This window comes from Microtus oregoni, unplaced genomic scaffold (assembly GCF_018167655.1).
Source record: "Microtus oregoni isolate MIOR12 unplaced genomic scaffold, Mior012 000019F_ref0000042, whole genome shotgun sequence".
NCBI classification, from domain to species: domain Eukaryota; kingdom Metazoa; phylum Chordata; class Mammalia; order Rodentia; family Cricetidae; genus Microtus; species Microtus oregoni.
Genome location: NW_024543078.1, coordinates 20,275,074 through 20,284,886, shown reverse-complemented (window position 1 = coordinate 20,284,886; position 9,813 = coordinate 20,275,074). Strand labels below are relative to the sequence as shown.

General features: G+C 46.9%; 1 protein-coding gene across 1 annotated transcript; it reads left to right on the top strand.

Moving 5' to 3' along the window:
• The first annotated feature begins 1,367 nt into the window (after positions 1–1,367).
• Tmem17 (transmembrane protein 17) lies at positions 1,368–9,525 on the top strand. Its single transcript, XM_041669573.1, has 4 exons — positions 1,368–1,736; positions 7,101–7,204; positions 7,393–7,506; positions 8,402–9,525. The coding sequence occupies exons 1-4, from the start codon at positions 1,637–1,639 to the stop codon at positions 8,681–8,683; spliced, it is 600 nt and encodes a 199-aa protein (XP_041525507.1). The 5' UTR covers positions 1,368–1,636; the 3' UTR covers positions 8,684–9,525.
• Positions 9,526–9,813: the final 288 nt, after the last annotated feature.

Here is a 9,813-nt window from a genome sequence, read left to right as displayed (position 1 = left end):
ACACTGTCAGGTGGTTGGGCTCCAGCCTGGTCCATATCTGGGTTTCCAGAAAATGTCTCCAGTCTCAGTTTTCAGTGGTTTTAATTATTTTCCACCAGGTCCAATCAGAGGCAATCATACATCCTGACATACACTCAGCCTACATCCAATCAGGAGCAAGCGTACATCCTGACAGTATTTCCTGCCCATGGTGGACATGCGATCAAGCACCTCTGGTGCAGATGGGTCAGACTTGTTAACAATGAAAAATAGCCTCCAGTGTTTCTGTTTCATGGATCTCTAAGGCATAAAACTTAAAATGTAACTTTGACTCACAGAACATGGACTTAACAGGTGATTGGGAACCACCGTGAGGGTGGTTCCTCAAAACCTGGGTCCTCTGCAAGAGCAACAAGTGCTGGTAACTGCTAAGACAACTCCAGTCCCACCGCACTTTACCAGAAAGATTGAGAGGGAAGAACGGAATCTAAGCATCGGTAAGGCACATGGAGTGACGGGGATGTTCATATATAGCCGGAGGTTAGACCATCCGGAAAAGTGTTGGCAGAACCTAATAAAACTGGTCTGACATACGGTTTGACTCAATCTCCACTCCCCGGTGTACACTCAGCATAAATATGCGAGGATGTTCACCATCAGGCATCTTCACCAAGAGCGGCACCAACCATACCCAAGAATGGTACCAGCCATGCCTGCTAATAACTACAAAATGCACGGGGACTTAGCAGCAATTTGTTGATGATAAGCTTGTTGGTATGATAATAAATAGGAAAAAAAATCATAAAAATATAGTGGCAAAGGGTCAGATTTCTTTTTAAACTTTTTTGGTGCAATTGGTCTACTATAAACTATTAAACAGGCCAAGTGTTCCTTTAGCCGCTGTAAGCAACTGGGAAAGGTTAGCTCCCGTGGGTATTAATAAGGTTGACTGGCCTGGGTCCTAATACATCTGGATTGGGCTTCTCTCTATATGTCTATTACACTTAATGGTTTGCTTTGGTTTGGTTTTTGAGATTTTGCAATGTAGCCCAGGCTGAGCTGAAACTTGAGATCCTCCTGAGTGCTGAAAATGATATACTATAAGAGAAAGCAGGAAAAGGCTAGGGGTTTTTTTTTGTTTGTTTGTTGGTTTGTTTGTTTTGTTGTTGTTGTTTTTTTTTTTTTTAAGTTTTAAAATAACCCACGATCCAGAAACAATTGTTCTCAATACTCAAGAGTTATTCTCTTCCCTTCGGAAGCAGGCACACTTGGTCTACCCTATCCTTACCGCTGTTTTTTTTATACCCAGAGGAAAAAAATCTACTGGGTCAAGGGCATTCTTTAAGGTCTGTGCTCATCTTTATTTCCCTCTAGGAATGGCGGGCCAATTTACAAAGTGCCCTGGTGTGAGGGCTCAACCCAGGCCCGAATGGCTTAGTACTTGTGTTCATCTTAAGACGGCCCGACTGAAAAAGCAGCCCCCGCTGCAGCCCTGCAGCCTCTGCTCGCCCCTCCAAAGGGAAGCCTCTGGGCCGCGCAGGGCAGCCCAGGCACCAAGTCCTCAGCTCGGGCACAGCCCGGTTGCCCGGGGAACCGCACACGCCGCCGCGTCGGCCGTTTAGCGGGCGTGTGAGCGGCGAGGCCGAGCAGACCGGGCATGGAGCTGCCAGACCCCGTACGTCAGCGCCTGGGCAACTTCAGCCTCACGGTGTTCGGCGACTCCAGCCGCACAGGGCCAGAGTCCAGCGAGGCCGCGGGTGAGTGGCGAGAGCGCAGCCCCGTTCGCGGGCGGCCGCACGGTCCGTGCCCGGGTGAAAAATGGCGGCTCCGGCTTCGGCCATGGCGCGGTCCCTGTGCGCGAGCCTGCGGCCCTGCGACCGACCCGGGCGCCCGCAAGCCTCGGCTGCAGCGGCTGCTGCACCAGGAGGCCCTGTGGCCTGGAGGATTGGGATGCAGAGCCTTCCAGGCCAGGGCGAGGTGGAGCAGCCGCGCCCTCCCGGTCCCGCTCCCACCCTGCACTGAAGCTTTGCTGGGCCCGAGCCCCGCCTGGCAGCGTAGGCCGGGTCCTCCCCGGCCAGCCTTGCAGCTCCAGCGGGCGGAGGAAAGAGAAAAGGGGTTGTTTCCACCGAATGGGCCTTTTTAAACCACCATCCTTCTACTGGACGCTGCCAAACGAACACGGCCTTCCCCTGTGCGTTCCTTCTCTCCCCCTCGTTCTAATAACGAAATATCGCTGAGCTGAGTTGACTCCAGTCTCAGCCTCCTAAATCCTAACGACAGCATATATGGTTTTCACGAAGGAATCAAGGAAGTAGAAATCCCTTCTCCTACTTGGTTTTGACAATTTTTGTGAAAAGGGGGACATTGAAAAGCAAAGCCATCGGTACATTTTGTCACCTTGGTCAATTGCCTAATTTAGACTATGTGGAGAAAAACCTGGAAAAAATAGATTTTCATGTTTCTGATTCTAAGAGTGAACCTTAACTGTGCAGTGCAATCTTAAAGTGAAGGTCTCAGGTCCGAGGGCGGCTACTGAAAACGATGGCGTGGTGTTCGTTCTATAGGTCTGAAGGCGGCAGGACCTCCGCCTCAGACAGCAGAAACTGTAGGGATGCTAGTACAACTACCTACAGACACTGACGCTGGAGATACCTATGGTTTTCATGGGTCACAGAATAATTTTTCCCAACCACCCAAACGTGAGAAAAGCCAAGACAGGTAATTAATTGGTCAGTAAAATTTCCCTGTCAATTATATAATGCTTTAATTTTGTCTCAGAACTCAGCTTGAACTTTTGTAAAATTTAATGAATTCGTGTCTTGCACCTCATTTATATTTTGGCCTTGATGTGTTGAAGTGTGAACCTGACACTACAAAAAATAATAAAACAGCCGGGTGGTGGTGGCACACGCCTTTAATCCCAGCACTCGGGAGGCAGAGGCAGGCGGATCTCTGGGAGTTCGAGGCCAGCCTGGTCTACAAGAGCTAGTTCCGGGATGGGCACCAAAGCTACAGAGAAACCCTGTCTCGAAAAACCAAAAAATAAAAAATAAAATAAACACCCTGGCATGAGAGGCCATCACTCTTACCCAAGCTAGATCTGATAGCTTTTTAAACAAACAACAGCGATGGTATATTTATTTTGTTACAAGGCAATCAGAAGTTCCTGGGCAGTCCGGAAACATGCTATGTAGTCCAGACTGGTTTTGAACGTGAAATTTTCCTGCATCCATCTCTGCAAACTTTTTCTTTTCTTTTTCTTTCTTTTTTTTTTTTTTTGATTTTTTTGAGACAAATTTTTGACTAGTTTCTGCTCTAAAGGTTCTGAAACTGGCAACTTAACCAATATATCCTTATTTTCCTGTCTTCTTAATGAGTTAAACAGACTACAAGAAACTTTTATCACAACACCTCACCTCCACATCACCTCACCTCCACATCACCTTCATATCACCTCACCTCCACATCACCTCACCTCCACATCACCTCCACATCACCTCACCTCCACATCACCTTCATATCACCTCACCTCCACATCACCTCACCTCCACATCACCTTCATATCACCTCACCTCCACATCACCTCCACATCACCTCACCTCCACATCACTTCACCCCACATCACCTCCACCTCACCTCCACATCACCTCACCCCACATCACCTCCACATCACCTCACCTCCACATCACCTTCATATCACCTCACCTCCACATCACCTCACCTCCACATCACCTCACCTCCACATCACCTCACCCCACATCACCTCACCTCACATCACCTCACCTCACCTTCTACCTCACCTTCTACATCACCTCACCTCACCTCCACATCACCTCACCTCCACATCACCTTCATATCACCTCACCTCCACATCACCTCACCTCCACATCACCTCACCTCCACATCACCTCACCTCCACATCACCTCACCCCACATCACCTCACCTCCACCTCACCTCCACATCACCTCCACATCACCTCACCTTCTACATCACCTTCACATCACCTCCCCTCCACATCACCTCACCTCCACATCACTTCACCCCACATCACCTCCACCTCACCTCCACATCACCTCACCCCACATCACCTCCACATCACCTCACCTCCACATCACCTCACCTCCACATCACCTTCATATCACCTCACCTCCACATCACCTCACCTCCACATCACCTCACCTCCACATCACCTCACCTCCACATCACCTCACCCCACATCACCTCACCTCACCTTCTACCTCACCTTCTACATCACCTCACCTCACCTCCACATCACCTCACCTCCACATCACCTTCATATCACCTCACCTCACCTCCACCTCACCTCCACATCACCTCCACATCACCTCCACATCACCTCACCTTCTACATCACCTTCACATCACCTCACCTCCACATCACCTCACCTCCACATCACCTTCATATCACCTCACCTCACCTCCACATCACCTCCACATCACCTCACCTCCACATCACCTCCACATCACCTCACCTCCACATCAGCTCACCCCACATCACCTCACCTCTCCTTCTACATCACCTTCACATCACCTCACCTCACCTCCACCTCACCTCACCCACATCACCTCCACATCACCTCACCTCCACATCACCTCCACATCACCTTACCTCCACATCAATTAGGCATGCTCTTAAAACGTAAAGGAAACCTGATGTGCATAGACTATTTGTCTAACTATGTACAGCTGTATTGCATTTGTTTGTGCTGCTTTTGTTTAAGTATATAAAGATTGCATTTGTTTACCTTGCCTGGCTAAGGCACCTGATTGGGCTAATAAAAAGCTGAATGGCCAATAGTTAGGCAGTAAAGGGATAGGTGGGGCTGGTGGGCAGAGAGAATAAATAGGAGGAGTCTGGGCTTAAGAGAGAAGGAGGAGAGAAAGGGAAAAAAAAAGGAGACACCAGGCGCCAGCCAGGCAGACACACAGGAAGCATACAGAAAGTAGGACATACAGAATGAAAGAAAGAAAAAAAAGGCAAAACAAAGATGATGAGAACCAGGTTAAAATAAATTACAAGAGCCAGTGGGACAAGCCTAAACTCAGGCCAAGTATTCATAACTAATAATCAGTTTCTGTGCCATAATTTGAGGGCTAGCGATCCAAGAAAGTCTGCTACAGAAACTTTTGCTTCTAGCAGCCATGCTTGTCTCAAGCACTAGATTTCAATTTTAAAAATTATGCAGATAAAAAGAAAAATGTTACAAAGTAGTTTATGTTAGTAGCTTTCTAAATTCTTACTTTAAAAACCCAATTTAAAATAAGAATATAGTTAAATTTATAATGTATTTTTTTAGGGCTCAGTTTTTAAAATCAAAATCTTGTTGAGGAACCTTTTTCCTTATTAAAAAAGCAAAAGATTTGGGGTAATCAGATTGATAAATGGAATTTGTGTGTCACAAATGGCTTTTTATGTATGACAGTGTTTGAAGATTTGTTCTTTCTGCTCATGCATGCTTGGTATTCACAGTGTATAAAGCAAGATTCTGAATAGGGCATTGCAGTCTGTGCTTACGCTGAGACTGTGTGTATACAAATAAGAAAAGGAGACGGTCCTATTTGTTGAGCGCCCATTGAGTGTGACAGGCTAGTGGGAGTGAAATAACCTCACAAGCAGCCTTTGAGTGGTGGCTGAGTGGGTGCTCAGAAAGATGGGATAATGCACCCCATCTCTGGCTCCTGATTCTCTTGGCTCCTGTCTTAGTTAGGGTTTCTTTCTTTCCTTTTTTTTTTTTTAACTTTCTATTCACAGCTATTAGTTAGGGTTTCTATTGCTATGAAGAGACACCAGGACCACAGCAACTCTTACAAGGAAAACATGTAGTTGGGGCTCAGTTCAGAGGCTTGGTCCATTATTGTCATGTCAGAAAGCATGGCGACACACAGGCAGACATGGTGCTCGAGAGGTAGCTGATGGTTCTGCAGGCAGCAGGAAGAGAGAGACACTGGGCCTGGCTTGAGCATTTGGAACCACAAAGTCCACCCCCAGTGACACTTCCTCCAACAAGACCACACCTCCTAAGAGTGCCAGTCCCATGTGCCTATGGAGGCCATTTTCATTTTAACCACCACAGCTTCTAAAGCCCATGGTTTGTTTCTTCAGTGTAGCACACACACCTTAGATGAGAATGTGATTCTTTGCCCACACTTCTTTATTTTTTACTTTGTGAGTATGAATGTGTCCTTGAAGGTATGTGTACTACATGCATGCAGTGCCCACAGAGGCCAGAAGAGAGCAGCAGATCTCCTGGAACTGGAGTTACAGATGGTTGTGAGCCCCTGTGGAGGTGCTGGGAACTGAACCCAATCTTCTGCAAGAGCAGCAAGTGCTCTTGACCATTGAACCATCTCTCCAGCACTCATACATAGTTCAGAGTGATAAATACCTAAAGGGAAGGATTCTTCTGGACTGTGGGAATGTAATCAAGGAAAGATTTGTCAGGGAAATTGCACCAGATTAGCATTAAGGCATGTACAGGATTAGGATTTGCCAAAAGGGGGAGGTTTTTATAATTTGAGATTAATTATTATATAAGAACTAACCTATAAGAGATCCATTTTTATTCATTCATTTTATAGCTCTTTATAGAGACCCTACAAAGGAGGCGATAGAATTTCATATTTGCATTGCTTTTTTTGGATTTTATTTATTTTCAGAAACAGGTCAGATATGCAGTTCTGGCTGGCCTGAAACTTGCTGTTTTCCTGTATCTGAGGGTTAGGGTGACAAGAATACCCTGACATACCAGCTGGTAGTCCCTTGCTCTTTCTTCTCCTCTTCTTACTGTGTAACCCAGGCTGGCCTCAAACTCACAGTGATTCTGCCTCCCAAGTGTTGTGATTAAAGACCTGTGCCACCACATCCAGCTTGGTAGTTCATATTTAATCCACAGCCCTGGTCTGCAAACTGCCTGCAGAGGCAAACACTTGAAGGACATGAAACACACCCCCAAGCAATTAATGTCTGAAGTAAAAGGCAAGCAGATGACTATACTGCTAGTGATTATAAATAGGCCTAGAGTGTGGAGTTTTATTGAACTGATATTAATGCTCAGGAATATGAGGCTTTAACATTTGTTCCCTTTCTACCTGTGGTGCAGACAATGAGATGGTCTCCAGCCTGCCGTTGCAGATGTCTCTGTATTTCAACTCGTACTTTTTCCCACTGTGGTGGGTGAGCTGCATTGTGATGCTTCACATGAAGGTGAGCCCCCCTCACCCCGCTGCTCGGCCCTGGCTCCTCAGGTCCCCAGCGAAGGTTCTCAAGCCCTCCTTACCCCCCTGCTCGGCCCTGGCTCCTCAGGTCCCCAGCAAAGGTTCTCAAGCCCTCCTCACCCTGTGCATGTTACTTGGTGAAAGACTTTGCGAGCGTGTTCTGCCGTTTCTTTTTAGTATTCAGTCTTGCCTGACTACTACAAGTTCATTGTGATCACTGTCATGGTCCTCGTGACCTTGATGGAAGCTATCCGGCTGTACCTGGGCTGCATGGGGAACCTGCAGGAGAAGGTGAGCTCTCCCCTCCTTCAGGGCTGTGCTAGAGACAGTTAAGGTTTCAGGCAACTAAAGCAATGGCCAGGGTGGAGGTGACACCGGCCTGGAGCTAAGGACCAGCTCCAGCTTGAAGATTTCCATCACTGCTCAGTCTTTTGAGCTCTGGTGTCCTCATCTACTCGGTGAGGAAAGCAATACTGACAAGGTCACTGAGGTGAAGCGCAGTGACCCCTACGAAGCTTCTAAACACAGTAGACTTCTAACGATTGCTAATGTTCTCACTTCTCTCAGTCTTGAAAATATTCCATCACTGGTGGAGAAGGGGAGTCAGCAGGAGGAGGAGAGACACAAGGGGGTAAAGGGGGGATATGATCAAAGTACATTCTGGATATGTATGTAGTAAAAATGGTCTGTTAAATGTCTATTTGGAACCTTTAGAAAAGTTATAAATCCATGTCCACTGCCAGGCCCATGTTCTCTGAATCACCACCCTGCCTAAAGGCTTTAAATAATTCTGTGGTTTGCTCAACCCTTCATAATGGGCCCCACCCAGCATATCTTATTGTTTTTTCTGCCATTTGACTGATGGGTTGATTCCTAGTCATGCTGGAGCTTTGTGGGCGGGATGCTCCCCTGTGCACACCCTTGAAGTCTCCCTTCCCAACCCTTGGTCTCTGCAGTGGCTACTCTGTGCCTCTCAACGCTGCACTTCCTTATTAACCAAGTGGGGGTCATTCCCATTAAACTGGCATTCTCGTCTAGATAGTTCTCTAAGGACAAGGACTATGGCGTACTCCTGAATTACTCATGGAGCCCATCCTGCAGGTTCTTTGTAGTGCTGAGGACATGTCTGTGTGTCCAACAAAACTGGATTTACTAATCTTACAACTCCTGATGTGAATCTCTGCAGGTTCCCGAGTTGGCTGGCTTTTGGCTCTTGAGCCTCCTCCTGCAGCTGCCTTTAATCCTTTTCTTGCTCCTCAATGAGGGCCTGAGGAATCTGCCCTTGGAAAAGGCCATACACATCATCTTCACCATCTTCCTTACTTTCCAAGTCATCTCGGCATTTCTGACCCTGAAGAAAATGGTCAATCAGCTGGCAGCCCGCTTCCACCTCCAGGACTTTGACCGGCTCTCTGCAAACAGTGCAGCCATGACAGGGAGAAGGCAGCCTTTTGCAGAAGAGCTCTGATCCCACTGAAGAGCCTGCAAGATGACCCACGGAGACAGAGGGAGTGACGGAACAAGTGAGGTCAGGCCTGAGAAAGGGCGCAGGCCTTCTGGGCTCTATCCTCCAACTCTGAAGTCCCATGGAGACAATGCTAAGACACACTGTGGTCCATGAAAGCCGAGGGGCTGTCCAGCGGACACTACATTTCTTGTTTCCGATGTTGACTTTCCAGGTGTTCTCTGTTGATAGTTGTAATCTGCCACATTTCTGTAATGTTCCTAGCTAGAATCTGTAACTAGAAATGTGTGGAATTTCAGGAAAAAAACTCAGTTTTGGCCAGTGGAATCTCACTGTGTGTGTCAATACACTCCAGGCGTGCCCCACACCCAGGAGTAGCTGGCCAACACCAAACAAACTCAGCAGTGTTTCTGTGGACTGTGTTTCATTTTGCTTTGTTTTGGCATTTTTTTTTTTTTTGGTCTTATTGTTAGGGGTAGGAAGCTGGAGAGGAGTTAGGAAAGAGGAAAAAAACATGCAAAATATATGGTATGAAGAAAAAATTTAACAACAACGAAAGAAATGTGTAACATCTTTAAACTTTCAGTTGTCTGGTTGGCCGTCCTGGGTTTCCGGGAGATGTGGGAACGCTTGCTCGTCAGCACGCTCAGCACAGAGGGCGTGTTTAACAGGGACGGATTTGCCTGTGCTCAATTCCAGTTCTCTTCTCGGTTTCTATCCTGAGGTGAGAGAGGCAGCCATATTATGGTATTTAAGGAATATTTTGTCACAAAACCATGTTCAGTATTTGTGATGGAGGCACATAACTGTTTTTTACAATAAATCATAAGCTATTTACATTAAAATACCAGCAATATATACTTATTTTGTGCAGTTCTTTTGAAGTATGAAATTGGTGGAATTTTTTTTAAACTCTTTGCATATTTTGGGTTTTTTCCAAGACAGGTTTTTCTGTGTAGTCCTGGTTGTCCTGGAACTCACTCTGTAGACCAGGCTGGCCTCAAACTCAAAGTTCCACCTGCTTCTGGCTCCTGAGTGCTGGGATTAAAGGTGTGCAGCACCACCACCTGTGTGTGTGTGTGTATGTGTGTGCGTGTGTGTGTGCGCGTGTGTGTGTATGTGTGTCCGTGTGC